Raw genomic sequence first — 21422 nt, 5'->3', positions numbered from 1 at the left:
AGTAAGTTGAATAACTTAAGTTAATAGGAAATCCAATGCAAGTAAGACTTGTATTATGTGATTGAATAGGATTTAATCCTTATACCTATTTAAAGGGACCTTCCCTAAGGTTCCTAGAGCATCCAAACTGGCAGCCGCTCATGCCTAGAAGAAGTCCCCACACCCTCTCTTCCTCTCCCTTTCTCTTCTCCTCCCTTGGACTTCCATATGTCCTCACTATTGGGGTGTCCCTTCTCCTCCATGCCAAGGGGTGTTGGGGCATCCTCTTACTACTTGTTCCTGATGTGTGGTAGCAGCACAAAGCAAGGAGAAAAGCTAGAGAAGATGAGAAGAAGAAAATCAAAGAAAGAGATCAAGTATTGATCGTGATCCAGGTTTTGTTCAGATTCAGCAGACTGAATTTTAGAGAAAAAAATTCAGATTGAAGAGGGCTGTTCCAAGCTAATCCTGAGTGGATACTCATAGAGGTCGGATACTTGTATAGCTAAAAAAATTTTTTTTTTCTTTCAGATTCAGATTTAAAGAAAAAGATTGCAAAACAGGTATGTGATTTGTTCACAATCTGAATTTTAGCAGATATCAATTTTAGTATATGAGATAGATCTATATGGTTTTATATTTTTATGTATGCATAATTCAGATTAAAAATATTTTAATCTTGTTATCTACTATAGTATTTAGAAAATATAATTTTAAAATACATATGCATGCACTACTCCTGAATTCCAATATTTCCATCATAAAGTTACATCTTCCTTGAACTCTTGTGCTGTGATAAAGTCCTTAGAATTATGTTGGTGTACAATAAAGAGAGGATTTATCATATAGTTTTTAAACATGTTCACGATCAAATGATACGTCATTACAGGATGATGACGTTTATCGAGTGGAGGTCATCGTATACCATATGAGTTGGTTGTCCTCTTAATCAAGGAGTGTGGTGGCACTAGTATGGCACACAGGTGAGATGTAGGAGTATATCATCATTGAACAGGTGACTCACTTGCTGAGCATTCTGTTGTCAAGAGCTGCTCATGAAATACATGCATATAAGTATCCTTCAGACCTGAGATCACCATAGTGATTTGCAAACAACTAAAACTGTGCTTTGGTGTTAGACTATTTGAATTTCTAATACAGTGATGGAAAGCTATTGGGTACAGTCAAATACTTACAAATTCTATGTGTGAATCAAGATGGAAATGAGCCCTCTAAATTAATTTAGTAAATCCTTGACCAGGGTAATCCATGAGATGGATTTGAAAGGTTAAAATATAATGTGGATGAAGCAATCTCGGGTGACAGTTTACCTAAGACCATCCTAGAGCATTCGAGGTCAAAAGGATAAATTATGCGGTAACCATATGTATGGATTTTGAAATATTTTTTTTGTAATAATTCAACCTATCTGAATATCAAGAACCATTACTAGATGGTATCTCGATTAGTACAGGAATCAGTTTCTATACTACCGGCTTAGTGTTTGAACCTATAGAATCACACACAAAAGTCAGACACCATAGAAAAGTATTGACTTATGTTTATATATCCAATTTAGAAGTACTTGACTTGATTGAACGTATAAGCTAACTTAATTAGAAATTAAGTTATGGATCAAATAGAATTGAAGAGTTGACTATGTCTAGCTAGCACTACATATGAGGTTCAGGTTCGATTCCAATGATAAATAATTTTTAATCTATGATTCATAGAGCATATGAAAGATTAGATTTTAGTGCTAATTAATTTTAGATTATATTTGAATTAATTAAATTTAATTAGATCCAAAATTCAAATTTATTTGGTACAAAAGTCCTAAAGAGTTTGGAATTGACAGCCTTTCGAAACTATTTCGAACCAGCTTCGAATTAGATTCGAATCTGATCCATTTTGAATGAGATATAAAAAATTCTTCTTGCATTGAGATCCTCCTTTCTTATGGGCTGACCAACACCTGAAAGCTTCCTCATTGTGGGCATCTCATGTGGGTGAAAGATTGGGTGCAATTTGGTTGTCATATGTGATGGCAATTCTATCTCATGTAAGAGTCTTTCTTTCATTAGTATTAGACTAATTCAAAGCATATTTGATTTAAGAGTCCTATACTTATTGGATCATAAGATTCATCTATAAATAGAGGGGGTCTCTATCTATGGATGCATAGCAAACAAATCAGATTGAGAGAAGAGAGAAAGGTGTGAGAAGAGAGGAGCTCTTCTTCTTCTCCTTGGCCTCTCCCCTTTGGTGCCGCCCCTCCTCCCTTGGCATGGGCTCTCCTTGGGCATCCCAATTGCTAAGGTGAGGTGTCACATCAGCACATCTCCTCCCTCATTTGATTGGGTTGCAAAGATTAGAGTTCATCCCACTTTCCTGCGGCATCTGGCGTGTATGCAAAGTAAAGGGTCCGCACATCTAGGCCTTCACGAAGGATTGTTTTAGCTTTTTGGAGATTTGATCTTTAGTTTCACTACTAATTAAATAAAGATTTGATTCTTATTCATGTAGATTGATAGAAAAATTTTTAGATGTAATCTGGGCTATCCAAAGAGAAATAATTTTTCTTTCCTTCAATTGGTATCAGAGCTGGCCTTTGATTCATGCATGCATAACTAAATTTTTTTTTAGATTAATTATATATTATGTTGGGTATAAAATACCCACAGCCGAAACCCTCAGCGGAATCAACGATGGAGCAGAACAGCTCCGCCCGGACTCCTACGGGAGCCGGGCTCCACCTCCGACATCAACCGCAGAGCAGCTCCACCCGGACTCCTACGGGAGCCGGGCTCCGCCTTCGACATCAACTGCAGAGCAGCTCCGCCCGGACTCCTACGGGAGCCGGGCTCCGCCTTCGACATCAACTACAGAGCAGCTCCACCCGGACTCCTATGGGAGCCGGGCTCCGCCTCCGACATCAACTGCAGAGCAGCTCCGCCCGGACTCCTACGGGAGCCGGGCTCTGCCTTCGACATCAACTACAGAGCAGCTCCGCCCGGACTCCTACGGGAGCCGGGCTCCCCCTTCAACATCAACTGCAGAACAGCTCCGCCCGGACTCCTACGGGAGCCGGGCTCCGCCTCCGACATCAACTGCAGAGCAGCTCCACCCAGACTCCTACGGGAGCCGGGCTCCGCCTTCGACATCAACTACAGAGCAGCTCCGCCCGGACTCCTATGGGAGCCGGGCTCCACCTCCGACATCAACTGCAGAGCAGCTCCACCCGGACTCCTACGGGAGCCGGGCTCCGCCTCCGACATCAACCGCAGAGCAGCTCTGCCCGGACTCCTATGGGAGCCGGGCTCCGCCTTCGACATCAACTGCAGAACAGCTCCACCCGGACTCCTACGGGAGCCGGGCTCCGCCTCCGACATCAACTGCAGAACAGCTCCGCCCGGACTCCTACGGGAGCCGGGCTCCGCCTCCGACATCAACCGCAGAACAGCTCCGCCCAGACTCCTACGGGAGCCGGGCTCCACCTCCGACATCAACTGCAGAACAGCTCCACCCGGACTCCTACGGGAGCCAGGCTCCGCCTCAGTATCAACTGCTGGTAAGCTCCGTTCGGACTCCTACGGGAGCCGGACTTCACCTCTAACTTTGACTGCTGGTAAGCTCTGTCTGAACTCCTACGGGAGTCGGACTTCACCCCTAACTTTGATTGCAGAGGACTCCACCCGGACTCCTACGGGAGTCGGGTTCCGCCCGCAACTTCAGCTCCGAGAGGGTTCCGCCCGGACTCCCACGGAAGTCAGACTCCACCCACGACCCCAACCGCCAGGAGGACCTCTCCCGGACCTCGACAGAGGCCGGGCTTCGACCGCTGCCAAGCTTCAATCAACAGATCCGTGCCCCCTGGTAGGCCACCAAAACGGCCACGACCCTGCTCCACTTCCTGTGGTGGATTCCGCGCAGCTCCATCATTCCCTGACAGGCCGTAGTAACCATCGCAGCTCTGCTCCCCTTCCTGTGGCGGATTCCGCACAGCTCCACTACCCCCTGGCAGGCCACCATAACGGCCACAAACCTGCTCCACCTCCTGCGATGGATACCGGGCGATTCTCCTTTCCGCTGGCAAGCCACGACAACGGACGCTGCTCCACCCCTCGTAACAGATTCCACGTGGCGAGCTGTGGTGATGGCCACGATTTCGCTCCACTACCTCTCGCAATAAATTTCCCCTGACAACGGGCGGCCCACGACCCGACGGTTACAGACGTCGCCATCGATCCGTTACCTCCCCCGCCTATAAAAAGGGGGGATCCAGATACGTTATTCTCTAAGCTCATTTTCTTATCTCGAAACTCTGCTAAATTCTCCGTTCGAGCACTCCATTCTTGTTGAGGCAGAGAACTGACTTGAGCGTCGGAGGGTCTTGCTGGAGCAACCCCACCTCCGGTTTAGACTTCCCTTGCAGTTCCCGGCGGCGACCGCGACTTCCCCGACTCCAGCTTCTCTGGCGCAAGCAGATTTTTGCACCAACAGGATTGGCGCTAGAGGAAGGGCCTGTGTCTTCGCAGCACCCTTGTTCTTAAAGGAGTGTTCAACGGAGCCGCCTCCGACCGTTTCTCCGTCACCCACTCCTAATCTTCCCCCACGAGATCGGCACTCGATGCCTCCGCGCAAGGTGTCCACCCGGCGCCTTCGCGGCCAGATCTCAGGCTCCGGCCTCCCCTCCAGTTTCTCAGCCTCCTCCTCCTCCCCCTCCGGCGGTGGCGGTCGGCGCGGAGCAGTTTGACTTGCTGGCGCAGCAAGTCAAAGGCCTCGTCGAAGCCGTACAAGCAATGCAGCAGCAGCAACCACAGGCGTCGGTGCATCCGGAGGGGGCATCTCCGGAATGCCAGAACCCGACGGTGGGGCGGGCCACCTGGGCCAGCCGCCCCATCATTCCCGGGAAGGCGAATCTGAGGGTAGAGAGCCCTCAATCGGATCACGACTCCACCCCTGGAAGATCCCTGCCCCCGTTCTGCCAAAGGACCCTCGAGACTCGAAGTCGAGAGGACTTCCTGGATCGGAGGCTCCAGGAGATGAACCGGCGGATTGAAGAACTCCGCCATGTGCCTCCCGCTTATGGTGAGGATATTTGCACTGACCCTCCCTTCTCCCAAATGATTATGCAGGAACCGATCCCGCCGAACTTCAAGCTTCCCCAGTTTGAAAGCTACGACGGGACGTCAGACCCGGTTGATCATCTAGAGGCCTTCCGAATGATGATGTTGCTTCACGGCGCTCCTGACGCCATCTTGTGCCAGGCTTTCCCATCTACTTTGAAGGGAGCAGCGAGGAACTGGTACTCGGCTCTGAAGCCGGGTACCATATTTTCCTTCGATCAAATGAGCCATCAATTTGTGGCCCATTTCGTCAGCAGCCGGCGTCCCCGGAAGGGTTCGGAGTCCCTCATCAACATCAAGCAGAGGGAAGGGGAGTCCATACGGGCCTACGTCAACTGCTTAAACATCGCAGCGTTGGAGGTCCGAAACTTGGACCAGTCAGTTGCCATGGCCGCCCTGAAAGGCGGCCTTCAGAAGAATGATCTTTTGTACTCCCTGAAGAAGAAGTACCCCAGGGATTTTGCCGATTTACTGGCTCGGGCTGAAGGATACGCCCGAGCGTAAGAAGCCTTCAAAATGAAGGACGAAGAGACAGCAAGGGAGCGTCAAGCGGGAGATTCGAGTAAGCCCGCAATTGAGAAAAGGCCAAAGAAAGCCCGGCCACGTTCCCGATCCCCTCCTGGACATAAGCGCACCCTTACTCCACCCCGGGCACGCAGGCAGAGAAGCCCGGACCGCAGGTTTCGGCGGGGTTCCCCACCAGGGAAATTCCGCAACTACGCCCCCCTCAACGCCTCGAAGGCCCAGGTACTGATGGAGGTCAGGGAGCAGCTCCCTAGGCCGGAGAGGATGCGCACACACCCCGGGAAGTGCAACCCCAACAAGTTCTGCCTCTACCACCGTGACCACGGCCACGACATGGAGGAATGCATCCAGCTCCAGGACGAGATCGAGGAGCTCATTCAGCGAGGTCGACTCGACAGATTCATACACCACAGACCTGAGGGTAGAGGAGACCGGCCAAGAGCCCTCCCATCGCCTGAACCGCAGAAAAGGGAGGAGCAGCCCAGGGACCGGCCTCCCATCGGGACCATCGACTCCATCACCGGAGGGCCTCAAGGAGGAGCGGGAGAACTGTAAATGTATCACTTACTATTTCGCCTTGAATCTACTTTTCTTTCTAGCTAACGTGCCCCTCCCACCTAGCGTGGATGTATTATGACTGGATATGATCCCTCCAAAAATACAGCCATGTCAGGAACAGGAGGAGAACCTCGTCCTGACATGAGCAAAGTCAAAGGCCCGGTTCTTTTAGACCGGATGGGGGAAGAGGCCTTACAATGCCCTAATGTGCCCCCACAGCCTTGTTAGGGACAGGAGAAAAACCTCGTCCTAACTTGAGCAAAGTCAAAGGCCCGGTTCTTTTAGACCGGATGGGGGGAGAGGCCTTACAACGCCCTAATGTGCCCCCACAGCCCTGTTGGGGACAGGAGGAAAATCTTGCCCTAACTTGAGCAAAGTCAAAGGCCCGATTCTTTTAGACCGGATGGGGGGAGAGGCCTTGCAACGCCCTAATGTGCCCCCACAGCCATGTCAGGAACAGGAGGAGAACCTCATCCTGACATGAGCAAAGTTGAAGGCCCGGTTCTTTTAGACCGGATGGGGGGAGAGGCCTTGCAACGCCCTAATGTGCCCCCACAGCCATGTCAGGAACAGGAGGAGAACCTCGTCCTGACATGAGCAAAGTTGAAGGCCCGGTTCTTTTAGACTGGGGGGGGAGAGGCCTTACAGCGCCCCAACGCGCCCCCACAAGCCAGGCTGGTAACAAGAGGAGAACCTCGCACCGGCTCAAGCAAAATGGAAGGTCCGGACTCCTACGGGAGCCGAGTTCCGCCGCCAAGGAAGACTTCGCCCGGACTCCTACGGGAGTCGGGTTCTGCCGCCAAGGAAGACTTCGCCCGGACTCCTACGGGAGTCGGGTTCCGCCGCCAAGGAAGACTTCACCCGGACTCCTACGGGAGTCGGGTTTCGCCGCCAAGGAAGGCTTCATCCGGACTCCTACGGGAGCCGGGTTCCTACACCAAGGAAGACTTCGCTCGGACTCCTACGGAAGTCGGGCTCCATCCGCCACTTCTGCAGCGAGGGTTAATAATGGTGGCGAAACTCGGCCGTGTAACAAGGTCGGATGAAAGGAAAGAGCCCCCCCCCTCACGATGACATCTACGTCAAACAAGCCAAACGACAAGAAAGGTTCAACAGACAACAATATCAGTGCTACGCATGGACAAGGTAACACAAACGCTCTTTTTTCCATTGCCGATATACGTACTACAAGGCCAGGACGGCCAAGGAAAGAAGGACAAAACGACAAAAAGAAAGTAACTACATGATAAGACATAAAGACAAAAGAGCTCTAAGGAGGCCCTGCTCCCTCCGACCTAGGGTTATCTACCCCATCCCCCAACCAGGACTGCCTCAGGTTTTCTATTGCTTCTTCTAGTTCTCCCCTCTTCCGCAGCTCATCCTGAAGCGCCCGACGAAGTTGCTGGCTCTCAGCCTCTGCTTCTCGACGCCACTTCCATAAAACTTCGGACTCCGCCTCTACGTCCGCGACGGCCTTCCGCTCAAGCGCCAGTTGGATTTTCACTTGTTGCAGCTCGGCTGTCTTCTCCCCAAGGGAGACAGAAATCCCTTCGACAATGCCTCTCAGGGCTTGGAGCTCTTCGGTATCTTGGGCGGAGGTAAGCTGCGCCCTATTAACCAGCTGCCTCTGGAGATGAATGACCTCGTCAGCCGCCTTCCGGAATCTCCCTTTGTACTCTTCCACTTGCCGGCGCCAGCTGGCCCGCTGCACGTCGTGGCTCATCTCGGCGTCTTGAAGCTGCTTCTGGAGGTCGGAGACCTTCTGCGACCACTTCTGTTCATCATCAACCCGGGCCAGGAGCCGGGATGAGTTTCCCTCCAGCTGGCCGATCTTCCTCTTCGCAGCTGATAGCTCCACCTTAAGGGCACTGATCCTGGCCTCTTGAGCTCAAGTTCGGTCGCTGGCGCTCTTCTTGCATTCCTCGAGCTCCTTTGTGAAGTTCACCTTCCTCCGGCTGTAATCCATGATTGCCTTCACTTGGAGACTCCTAAAGTGGGCGGCCTCAGCGGTGGCTTCAGAATGGCATTCTCTCGACTTGCGGAGCTCGCCTTTCGACTTCTTTAACTTCTTCGTCAGGTGGAGGACCTCCTTTTTTAGCCGCTGGATTGTTGATTTCAGCGGGACCCCCAGGGGCAAGGGGAGTGCTTCAGCAGGGCACTGCCATCGAAAAATGCAAGCGTCAAAGATCGACTCATTACAAGAAGAAAAGCAGAAAGGAGGAGGAGAGGGAAGAAGAGGCCATCCAGAACAAGAAATTCGACTTTATTGATTGAATAATTTTGAAGACAAACAGAAAGGAAATATGGCGACAAAATAAGGGCACAAGATCAGAGGTCTCAGACCTCAGGGGCAGGAGGTGGAGAACTCGGCGTGGGGGGTGCGACTGCGGTGGCGGCGGACGAAGGGCCGGCCTCGTCTTCAGACTCCTCAAGAAAGCCGAGATCAAGGTCGGGGAATCTGCTGGCCACCTTCTCTTGGCAGAGCTCGAACCCCTTAGTGAATGCCTCCTGGCCGAACTGGACGTTCAGTTCCCTCATCTCCGCGGAAGCCTTGAACTCCTCCACCGCAAGGGCCCTGGCCTCCAAGACCAAAACCGGAGTTTGCTCGACCAAATGGGCGACCTCGGCCTCCGCCTTCCTCGCTGACTCCTCCAAGATCCATCTCTCCTCTTCCCGGGCTTGTCTCTCCTCTTCCCGGGCTTGCCTCTCTCTTTCCAGGGCCTCCTGGAGGGTGGCTACTTCAGCCGTCTTCGCTTGGAGGCAAGCAACCTTGGCCTGACGGCGTTCCTCCGCCTGAAGGAGGTCCCTTCTCATGCGGCTCGTCGCCTCGACATAGGCGAAGAGCTGGTGCCCAATCTGCAAGGATGGGTAGAGAATTACAACAAAGGCCGAGTGACTGTGCAAATAAATATCCGCTTACCTCGAGGAAGGACCCCAAAGAGTCCCAGGCCCGCTGCTCGGGATCGACGCGGTCGATCCTCTCCACGACGTCGGACAGGATGCAGCCATCGAGCAGCCGCCTGATCAAGTCCTTGTCGTTGAAGGGGTTCTCCGATCCCCCCTCGGAGCAGACGGACTCGTCTGCAGCAGCTCGGTGGCTACTCGCCCGACGAGCCACCGATTTCCTCCTCCTCCCCGCGGCGGGCGCCTCCATGGGGCGAACCCCCAGAGCGGGGGCCCCAGTCGGCGGGCTCCTCGAGGAAGCCCGGGGGGCCACTGGCTCGGCATCTGAAGGAATGTCGATGGCCGGGACCGCCTGGACGGGCGCAACCAAGCTCGTCTCCTCCGCCCTGGCCCTCTTCGCCGATCCGGAGGCCGTCGCGCCCTTCCTCTTCTGAGCCCTCATGCCCTTGGCGAGCATCCGCGTTGCTTCGGCGTCCATGGCTAAAAAAAAAAAAAAAAAAAAAAAGAAGAAGCGACACCGATCAGTCCAGAGTCAAAAAAAAAAAAAAAAGAAGGAAAAAAAGAAGAGAGAAAGAAAGAGAAAGAAAAGAGCGGGAAGGAAAAAGTAGAGAGAAGAAGAAGAGGAAGGCAAGAAAAGAAAAGATAAGATGAATACTTGCTGGATCCTGAGGGCTCAGGCCGATGTTGAAAAGAAGCTGCTCCCTCAGAAGATTAGGAAGGGAAGGAGCGGGATAAGTTAGGAGCTTCTGGGCGGCCTGAAGGTCGTCCTCCCCCAGGCTGGGAGCCCGACGGACGAAATCCCTCAGGGACCCCCAAGGGGGCAGGCCCAGTTCCAGGGTCGGGCAGTGGACGAAGAGAAATTTCTCCTTCCAATTGTAAATTGAAGAAGGGGCGCCCTTCAGCAACCCCTTCTTACCAAACTGGGGGGAGAAGTACCACCAGTCCTTCACCGAAGGATGGCGTTTGAAGGTATAAAAATGCCTGAACAAGGAGAGGGACGGTTGGACCTCGGCTATGTGGCAGAGGGAGAGAAACCCTATCAAAAACCTAAAGGAATTCGGGGCCACGGAGGCGAGAGAAATGTCTAAGAAGCGGAAGAAGGCAGCAACGAAGACAGGAAGCGGAAGCCGGAGTCCGGCACGGAACACTTCCTGGTACAAACAGAAGCGACCAGGAGGGGGAGTGCTGGCCCGATCAGAGGGGCCAGGTAGCTCCAGGTCGTACTCTGGAGGGACCCCATACCGAACCCTTATCAGAAGGAGTTCATCCGGAGTCGACGAACATGGAATAGCGCCCAGTGCAAAAATCGGGTGAGGCCCTGCCTCGGACGCAGGCTCATCCGCAGAGACAGCGACCTGGGGGTTTGAAGTGGAGGAACTCTCAGAACTGCCGGGAGCAGAAGAGTCAGAAGATATTTTGAGTAGTTTCGAAGGGAGGATCTAAAAGACCCTAAAAAGACAGACCGAAAGGGGAACGAGACGTCGGAAGCTAACTCAGAGGGAAGCACAAAAGTAATGGAGAGAGGAGAAGCCCCTAGGCGGCGAGAGGAAGGTTGGCACTAACCTATGTTGCTCTGAGGGACCTGGGGGACGAGAAACAGGAGGCGCCTACGGCTCGAGAAGACGCTCACTAAAGCAGGGCTCTCGAGGAGAGGACAGACACCAGCAGAAACTCAGGAATGGAGTAGGACGCCTGAAGAGGGGAGGACGGGTTTAAATAGACCTTGGGATCCGACGCCATAATGATCGCGAATCCCCCAGGCCAGTCCGCGTCCAACACGTGTCCCACTCCCCCCGACAGACGGCTAAAAGCGGCTGATGGTTGGCAGGACCATAATTGTGCCGTACCTAGGCCAGTGTACCTACGGGATTTTCGAAGCATCCCCTCATACCGCTCCAATTCGAAAAGACTCCGGCATGCGCTCATTTAATGCCAAAATATCCGGAGGCGGCAGTGCGCAGGATTCGAAGGGATGGTTTCGGCTGTACCCATCTCTTTCTCTGTACTTCCTTCGTTTAAAATTCAAACTCGGAAGTAGGGGGACTGGTGTTGGGTATAAAATACCCACAGTCGAAACCCTCAGCGGAATCAATGACGGAGCAGAACAGCTCCGCCCGGACTCCTACGGGAGCCGGGCTCCGCCTCCGACATCAACCGCAGAGCAGCTCCACCCGGACTCCTATGGGAGCCGGGCTCCGCCTCCAACATCAACCGCAGAGCAGCTCCACCCGGACTCCTACGGGAGCCGGGCTCCGCCTTCGACATCAACTGCAGAGCAGCTCCGCCCGGACTCCTACGGGAGCCGGGCTCTGCCTTCGACATCAACTACAGAGCAGCTTCGTCCGGACTCCTACGGGAGCCAGGCTCCGCCTTCGACATCAACTGCAGAGCAGCTCCGCCCGGACTCCTACGGGAGTCGGGCTACGCCTTCGACATCAACTACAGAGCAGCTCTGCCCGGACTCCTACGGGAGTCGGGCTCCGCCTTCGACATCAACTACAGAAAAGCTCCGCCCGGACTCCTACGGGAGCCGGGCTCCGCCTCCGACATCAACTGCAGAGCAGCTCCGCCCGGACTCCTACGGGAGCCGGGCTCCGCCTTCGACATCAACTACAGAGCAGCTCCGCCCGGACTCCTACGGGAGCCGGGCTCCACCTCCGACATCAACCGCAGAGCAGCTCCACCCGGACTCCTACGGGAGCCGGGCTCTACCTCCGACATCAACCGCAGAGCAGCTCCACCCGGACTCCTACGGGAGCCGGGCTCCGCCTTCGACATCAACTACAGAGCAGCTCCACCCGGACTCCTATGGGAGCCAGGCTCCACCTTCGACATCAACTGCAGAACAGCTCCGCCTGGACTCCTACGGAAGCCGGGCTCCGTCTCTGACATCAACTGCAGAACAGCTCCGCCCGGACTCCTACGAGAGCCGGGCTCCGCCTCCGACATCAACTGCAGAACAGCTCCGCCCGGACTCCTACGGGAGCCGGGCTTCGCCTCTGACATCAACTGCAGAATAGCTCCACCCGGACTCCTACGGGAGCCGAGCTCCGCCTCAGTATCAACTGCTGGTAAGCTCCGTTCGGACTCCTACGGGAGCCAGACTTCACCTCTAACTTTGACTGCTGGTAAGCTCCGTCCGGACTCCTACGGGAGCCGGACTTCACCCCTAACTTTGATTGCAGAGGACTCCACCCGGACTCCTACGGGAGCCGGGTTCCGCCCGCAACTTCAGCTCCGAGAGGGTTCCGCCCGGACTCCCACGGAAGTCAGACTCCACCCACGACCCCAACCGCCAGGAGGACCTCTCCCAGACCTCGACAGAGGCCAGGCTTCGACCGCTGCCAAGCTTCAATCAACAGATCCGCACCCCCTGGCAGGCCACCAAAACGGCCACAACCCTGCTCCACTTCCTGTGGCGGATTCTGCGCAGCTCCATCATTCCCTGACAGGCCGCAGTAACCATCGTAGCTCTGCTCCCCTTCCTGTGGTGGATTCCGCACAGCTCCACTACCCCCTGGCAGGCCACAATAACGGCCGCGAACCTGCTCCACCTCCTGCGACGGATACCTGGCGATTCTCCCTTCCACTGGCAAGCCACGACAACGGACGCTGCTCCACCCCTCGTAACAGATTCCACGTGGCGAGCTGTGGTGATGGCCACGATTCCGCTCCACTACCTCTCGCAATAAATTTCCTCTGACAATGGGCGGCCCACAACCCGACGGTTACAGACGTCGCCATCGATCCGTTACCTCCCCCGCCTATAAAAAGGGGGGATCCAGATACGTTATTCTCTAAGCTCATTTTCTTATCTCAAAACTCTGCTAAATTCTCCGTTCGAGCACTCCATTCTTGTTGAGGCAGAGAACTGACTTGAGCGTCGGAGGGTCTTGCCGGAGCAACCCCACCTCCGGTTTAGACTTCCCTTGCAGGTCCCGGCGGCGACCGCGACTTCCCCGACTCCAGCTTCTCCGGCGCAAGCAGATTTTTGCACCAACATATTATATATAATTAAAATTTAATATTATATATAATTAAAATTTAGATGAGCCTAGTCAATGTTGATTAAGGTTGTTATAAGTTTGTTATAATAGAATTTTATTGTTATTGAATTTTTGATGAAATAATAAAATAAAATAAAATCTATTTAAATTTATTTTAATAAAATTTTAATATTATTATTTTTATTATGAAGTGAAGTTTATTTTAGATCTGAATTGGATCCATTTTGATGCATATCTAGATCTAAATCCTATCAGAATTCAGTGCTGTACGAAAATAGATTTGACCAAAAATTTATTCCTTATGTATTCATGTTTGCATCTAATTAATTTTTTATATAATATTAAATCTAAAATTAATATTTTATAATCAGTATAAGATATGTTTCAGATCTGATATGATGTATATGATGCATCAAATTTAATTAGATTAGATGAAGAATATAATTGATAAAATCAAGGACACGTTCATGGCATAAAATAGTTATGTCAATAATTGCATGTTGATGTGATTATATATAAAATTAGATTTCAGATCTTAATAGCCTAATACTTGGATTGATGAGATCACCAGACCATTCGATCATAGGAGATTGAAGAGATTAATTTCTCTTTTGTCTATTCGATGGGTTCTCTTATGACGTATAGGGGTGTCATTGTGATCCAGTTGTTGGGTTTCGGTGATATAACAGAATGTAAATTTTAAAAATTTTTATATGCATTCAACAATTGAAAATACATTTAACAATTAAACTAGACTATTGAAACACAAAACCCTAGGAACACCTTAATGATTAAAATCAAACAACATAAGCATGTATAATAAGAAGAGATCAGAAGCCATATACCAATATGAAGATGATGATTTGGCAATCATGAGATCTCCACAAGACTCTAAAGTAGAAGTCCTTCAATGGTGATCCACATGGGACTGATCGGGGCCCTTCACAATTCGATGTAGTGCTACAGCCTTCTTCGCAAGTTTGTTGCCGATCGTCCTTTGTAAGAACGGATTGCACCATTACTTATATACCTTCAAGACCTCTACTAGGACTACTCTAGAAATCATTTTCCAAATGATCTCACCATACAAAAATCAAATTGGATGTTCAACACTTGAACAATCTGATTTTAGGATAAGCATCGCATGCTTTCCATTTTCCTCTTCCCTTCTTTTTCATTTTTCTTTCTCTCTTTTCTTTGTCCTTTTTCCAGATTTTTCTCTATTTTTTTCTCTTCATCTATGCCTAATCACTAGATTTTTTTTCATGTTTATCACATAGGAGATGCCCCCTTTAAATAAGAAAGAAGGGGCGCCTCCATGGGACACCAACTCTTGGCATCCCTTAATCCTTACACGTTGAATTAAGTTCAATGCTAAAAACAAAGAGCTAGGCATGAAATAAGAGGTGATTTACAAGCAGAAGGACTCTTCCTCTATGTACAAAAATCAAGGTGCCATCTGATGATGCGTGGGATAAGAGAAAGGGCATGAAACAAAGAGTCCAAAATAATAAGGACTTTTCCATATTCAATGAACAAAATGAAAGCGTGTCCCATTTAATTCTTGGTGTGGAGTTCCTTTCTAGAGAAGGACTCTTCCTTCTCTTCTATGCCCACATATCCCAAGGGTCCATCTCATGGTGCAAAAAATAAAGGGATGTGTGGAATATGGTAAGGAAATTAAGAGGAGTATGAAAGGACTCCTCTTCTTTAACACCTAAATTAAAGGGGGTGTGACATTTATTTGTGCGTGTGGTTTAGGCATGGAGGAGGTTGATTACTTATGGAACTCTTCCATAAAAAATAGATAAGCCACCTATTTAATTATAGGTTCAAACCTAATCACATTAGGTCAAGGCAACAAGACAAGGGTTAGCATAAACACCTTTGCATTGAACCTAATTGAGAACTTGAGTTAATTCATGTGCTAGCAATTTATTTAATCCATAAAATTTATAATAAATCTAAATAAATTAGATCAAGATTAAATTTTTATTGTGTGTGACCTATTGGGCTCCAAATCTAGCCAGCAGTAGATCTAGACTCTCGACGTAATCCTAATCTGATTAGATTAGATCAGTTCAAGCATCATAATTTACTAAAACTCTTTCTAATTAATTTTTGAATTAAATTTTTTTAATTTTGATGAGTTCATAAGTCAAGATTGACGTCTAGTAATGTGTCATGACTATCTAATAGATTTAAAATTTGATAAAAATATCAAAATTATCTTTTCATGGCGAGTTATCGTGCAATTCAATCCTTCATTCACACAACATCTCAGACAGGCCATGGGTATAGAATCATGTCCAGCATAAATACCTATTCATATGTATCTCGATCAATGATGATGACTCGATTGATGAACCAGTAAAAATTTTTTTACTGTTCATCCCTGCTCTGGTCAGAGACTCTCAGAGTCATCATCCTATGAGATCACATAGGATATTCTCTCCTCCTACAAGGAGTGACTGATTTCTAATTGACCACTCAAAATATCTATGCACACTTCACCATACCCAGAATATCCTATACATACCTCAAAGTGGAATGCTAAGGAATAAACTAAAGTAAAGATCTATATACACAAGGTACCATGATGATCTCAAGTCAAAAGATCACATGCACCACTCCCATTGGAGAACCATCTGTCGACATGCTATAAGGCTCCATCAGATGTTCTTTCTGTGGATCAGTTTTATGAACTCATTCTCTAATAAGAATTTACATCCTTATATTAGTGTGACATGAATGGGTCATACTAGTGAGACCTAAAAGTCCTAAAATCTTAATCTTAAATATTTTTGATCATAGGAGCATTGATTAGGGGATCAATGTTCTGGATAGACTGGCATATCCTATGTATGCTCATTGGAGAGGGTGGCAGATCTGACTAGCCTCTTGTGTAGGACACTAATATAAGGATGTGGGTGCTCAATTGAAAAATGAGTCCACTGAATTGACTCTATGAAAGAGAATATCTAATGGAAGCCTTATTTGCATGTCAAAGATGGTTCTCTAAGTAGGAGTTGTGCAAGTGATCCTTAGACCTGAGACCATCATAGAATCTTATGCACATGAATCCATATTTTTGTTTATACCCAGGCATAGCATTAAGACATGTACAGGATATTCTGGATATGATGGAGTGTGTATGAAGATTGTGAGTAGGTCAACATGGAATCGATCGCTCCTAGTAAGAGGAGATCGCATCCTGTGTATTCTCATTCATAGATGACTCGAAAAAAAAATTTTGGCCAAAAGTAGGAAAAAAATTAGAAAGAGTTTCTAAAACTTCTTTATTGGAGTCATCATTGGTTAATTAAGAATTGATATGAATATGTATTTGAGTTTGACATGATTCCATACTCATGAACATATTCAGGGTGCTAGGATGATCGAAAGATTGTATTGCACGATAACTTACCACTGAAGGGCATATTTGATATTTTGATCAAATTTTTATATCTTCTGAGTAGTCATGATACATTACTAGATGTCAATCTTGACTTGTAGATTTTTGATAGAATTAAAGAGTTTAATTCGAATGCCAATTAGAAAGAGTTCTAATTACTGAAATCGGGTTAGGTCGATTGAACCTAAATTAGTTAGATTAAATTCTAATCAAATTAGATTAACTTACATCCAAACCTACTACTAGCTAGATGTAGAGCTCAATGGGTCACACACATATAAAAATTGGCCAAGGATGCTTTTGAAAAAGGTTGATTGAAATTTGGATTCAATCAGGGTTCCGGTAAGCATGCTAGCACGTGTGGAATCCCTAGCTCTTTTGGAGATCAATTTGATCTCATACCTTGCTCATTTGCTAGCCCAATTGGTGGATATTTGGGTTAGGTCAAGCCAACATGAAGTAGCTAAAAAGAGGCACCATATCTATTGATTAACGCCAATAACTAAGAGTCCAAGATGAGGACTCTTGGCGCTAATATGTAGAATGCATGCATGCTTTATTTGTGGCATGGAGAAGGACTAAGAATCCTTCTATTTTGGGCCTCCAATTTTTATGGTAAGTAGATCAGACGATGAACCATGCAGCATATTTTTTAAAGAATGAAAAATCCTTCCAATTTTGCATGAAAAATTGCTGGAAGAATGCTGTGCGTGCGACAGGATTTTCTGGACGCACAAAGGGATGTGAAGACTCTTTCTGTTTAGGGAGTCTTAAGTGACTTTTTATCTGATATTTTTTCATGATAAGGATCAATTTTAAGTATTTATCATGTGGTAGAAATCTGAAGAATTATCAGATTAAGAAAGGTTGCTCTTTATACCCTTTTCTGGGCATGCGCGTGCGCGATAGGGAGAAGGTGCTCGCGCATCTCTTCAGTGAAAAGTCCTTCTCACACATAAATTCTTGTCCAAATAAGGTGTCATTTAGTTATGGCCTTTTTATTTAAATAGTGGCTTATGTGAAAAAATTTCACACTAATCTGATGTGTGAAGAGATGCAAGAAATATCTCATTCTGGACGTGTGCGTGTGAGAAGGCAGGAATCGATGTATCACCTCCTGAAGAGTCCTTCTGTTTAAGGACTCTCAGATAAGTGATACGAGAACTTGATATACCTTTCCAGATGAGATGTGCCTTCTCTGTTAGTGCCTTATCTGGTGCTATAAATAGGGGACAGCAGATGGGATGATAATTCAATTCTTACATTCCCTATCCACTCCCTCTCTCCCTCTCTTACAACTCTAGGTTTTAGGACAAGGCTTGTTCTTTTAAGACAAGCCTAATCCTAATAGCTTAGAGGATTTAAGAGGTTAAAAAAATGATGGTCAAGTCTAGTGGATGGTTCAAAAAGATTCAAACTCAGGTTTGGAGAAAAATTTGATCGATTGGTGGCTAGTTGAGTTCTAGGGGCTAGAACCCTTGAAGCAAGGTGAAGAAGGAGCACTGTCCTTGGTTCAATTTTTGTGTGGATCATCATTAGAGGGCAGACACTTGGATGCCTCATAGAATTTGGATTAGCATTACAGGTATTCTTCTAATCTAAATTTATTTTATTGTACTTTGATTGATATAGTCAAGAGTTTCTGGGCATTAGGATTTTCGGTGCATCAGGTATTTTTAATGAAAATTTTAAATACCTAATCCTTCTACTGTGCCATCGAAACCCTTTACAAATACCTATCTATATGTATCTCGATCCAATGATGATGACTCAATTGATGAACCAGTAGAAATCTTTTCTACTGTTCATCCCTGCTCTGGCCAGAGACTCTCAGAGTCATCATCCTATGAGATCACAAAGGATGTTCTCTCTTCCTACAAGGAGTGATTGATTTCTTATTGACCACTCACAACCTCCATGCACACTTCACCATACCCAGAATATCCCATACATATCTCAAAGTAGAATGCTAGGGAATAAATCAAAGTAAAGATCCATATACACAAGGTACCATGATGATCTCAGGTCAAAAGATCACATGCACCACTCCTACTGGAGAACCATCTGTCGACATGCTGTAAGGCTCCATCAGATGTTCTTTCTGTGGATCAATTTTGTGAACTCATTCTCTAATAAGCATTTACATTCTTATATTAGTGTCACCATATAAGTGATTGTAAGATCAACCATCCTCTCCATCGAGCATACATAGGATGTACCAGTCTTATCGGTATCGATCCTCGACTCGCTAATCAATGACTATGAACATTCTAGATTAGGGCTATCAAGATTTTAGGTCTCACTAGCATGATCTCATCATGGCCCTAAATTATTTCCCTAATCTATCGTGTTTATCATAATCATAAAAATATGATGCCGTAAATGATAAAACATAATACCTCATAAATAAAATAAGTAATATCATGCAAATGAGCAGGAAGATAATACAAAAAAATTTCTTCGCATCATCCATGCGATTGGCTTATAGGGCACTCTTTTTTCAATCTCTCACTTATACTAAAGCCAATTATCCCTGTACCTGATGCCTATTTAATCAAAGTGACGAACACACTGCTACTATGTTAAGGCTTAGTGAACTGGTCCATTATTCTGTTCTTAGTTTGAACTCAATTTATGATCAAATCATGAATGAGGTGAAATTGCCTTAGGATGTGCGTTGACTTTTGGTGAGACCACATCCAACTCAGTGGTGAACTATTTCATCAGATGACTTTCCTTAGCAATCTTTACTAACAACAATTAACTAAGTCAAACACAGTTTGCTGTTTGGAACCTTTCTAATTCACTGCTTCTCTAGTACTTCTCAAGTACTTTGAAATATCTTTCACAGTTTTCAAAAGATCCTATCATGGATCTGCCTGAAATTAATGATTATGCACGAAGCATAAACCACATCAGGCTTGGTATATTAAATATTTGGAAAAGTAAACTCTTTTATATCCATTCATGTTGAATCCCTTCAACATAAAATTCATATACCTAGACTGGGACAAGCCTAGCATTCACTTACATCTATCACTATAGATGCCAAATATATTGGATGCTTCATCCAAATCTTTTTCATGAAAACTTTTGTGATAAGCATGTCATTGATCAAGCGCAATATCGAACTACCATCTTAATATGCTGTATGTCATCCACATACATAACCAAGAAGTTAGTGACACTCCCATTTATCTTTTTGCACACATACGATTCATCTATATTTTGATAAAGTTAAATATTTTAACTATCTTATCAAAAATAGAAGTATCGACTCCTCAATGTCTGCTTTAATCCATAAATGGTTTTGCCTTCCTACTAGAGATAAAAGTCTCTAAATGGTGTGTGGCTATAGAAAGCAAAAATCTAAATTGACATTCCTGTTAGCAATCTATTGGGTTATATCGATAGGTGCTTCAATAATAGTCCATACTTGATTGATGTACAGGAAGTTCTTTTTCAGATTTCATGATTTCAAGCCATTCTATATGAGTCTCTACTCATAACTATCTCCAAATAGGTCAAGAAAATATCATACTCAATAATGCATGGTGTATCATCATTCTCAATGATAAAATCTATATTTTGAGTGGTACATTACACACTCAAATTGACCTTCGGTGAGGAGGTGTATTTCATAGTTGTACCTCATCAATGGGTACATCTGATCGAGGATCAACTTATTGAAGTGAATTTCAGTGCAGGGGTAAAACGGTAATTTTAAAACTTTTTCAAAATTATAATTTTACAGTGAAAAATATTAATTAATCTAATTAATTAATATATGTTTACCCTACACTAGGATCTAAATATGATATATAGCATGTATTTAAATTTGAATTTTGAATTCTCTATAGTAAACCTTTAACTGTTATGTGTTTAGAACACATTACCTTTGTATAGATAGTTGATCGCCGTAATTTGATCACTGTCGGAAAGGTTCGATCATTGCAATGTAGCCATACAGTATGTCTAGCCTCCATGGATCATCCACATGAAGCTCTCGATCTGATCGGCTCCTCACGAATGCTAGTTCATTGCAGAACCCTTTCAACGGCCAATGCTGATCGAACTCCTTCGATCGATGTCTGTCGATTCCTCAGATACTCTAGATCATCAACAAACATGCTTGAGAGGTTGATGAAGCTCTCCCTAAAGTTTGGTGGGCTCACGACACTCGTAACTCACCTTCTCACTTCCCGAACCCCAGGTTGAAACCCTAGGGTACACACTGAAAACCCTGCACCCACTTTTTTTTCTTTTCTTTCTTTTTCTTTTTGAAGTTTTTGAACTTCCTACTCATGCACAAGGCTTCCTCACACCCACTATTCTCTCTCAAAAAATTTCTACCCATGCCCCACCTCCCTTTCTCTTTTAAAATAATGCAAGACGTGTCTTATCCACGTGAAAGGATAAAGATAAGTGGTTGCACACTTGAATTCAAATCGAATTTGAATTCAAATGCAAACCAACTCATTCTTATCCACTCTGGGTGTGAGAAGAGAGGAGGTGTGACTTCTTTATGCATGGAGAGTTTACACAAGAAACTCTTTCTCGTGTAAAGCAAGGGGCGCACAAAATGGATAAGGACATGGCGCATGGGATTAGTTATCCATTCAAATTCAAACACCCTTTGAATTTCAATGGCTAACAAATCATGTTTATCCAAATAATTGGCGCACAAGTGTGGGTGTGGGAAGGCCTTTGCATGGGAGAAAATTCATGAGAAATTATTTCTCGTGAATTCAAATGGGCGTAGAAGAAGTGAGGTGGCACAGGGAGTTGAATTCAAAAGGTGGTTTGATCATAATTGAACCAACCTAATCAAAATAGGTTAAGCACAATTAGAATAAGTTAAACCTAACTTAATTAGGTTTATTTAGGCTCAATAGAATCTTAATC

At 46.6% G+C, this 21422-nt stretch overlaps 1 protein-coding gene across 1 annotated transcript in view; it reads right to left on the bottom strand.

Annotated features, from left to right (window-relative positions):
* Positions 1-8514: 8514 nt before the first annotated feature.
* The window catches only part of LOC140858806 (uncharacterized), a 117920-nt gene continuing 105012 nt past the window's right edge, over positions 8515-21422 (bottom strand). The window contains exons 2-4 of the mRNA XM_073260088.1: positions 9751-10534; positions 9112-9575; positions 8515-9047 (exon numbers count right to left, since the gene is read on the bottom strand). Coding sequence (XP_073116189.1) covers positions 8529-9047; positions 9112-9575; positions 9751-10534 — 1767 coding nt within the window. The 3' untranslated portion in view covers positions 8515-8528. The remainder of the gene's footprint in view (positions 9048-9111; positions 9576-9750; positions 10535-21422) is intronic.

This window comes from Elaeis guineensis, chromosome 6, assembly GCF_000442705.2.
Source record: "Elaeis guineensis isolate ETL-2024a chromosome 6, EG11, whole genome shotgun sequence".
Classification (NCBI taxonomy): domain Eukaryota; kingdom Viridiplantae; phylum Streptophyta; class Magnoliopsida; order Arecales; family Arecaceae; genus Elaeis; species Elaeis guineensis.
This window is presented reverse-complemented; position numbering and strand designations above follow the sequence as displayed.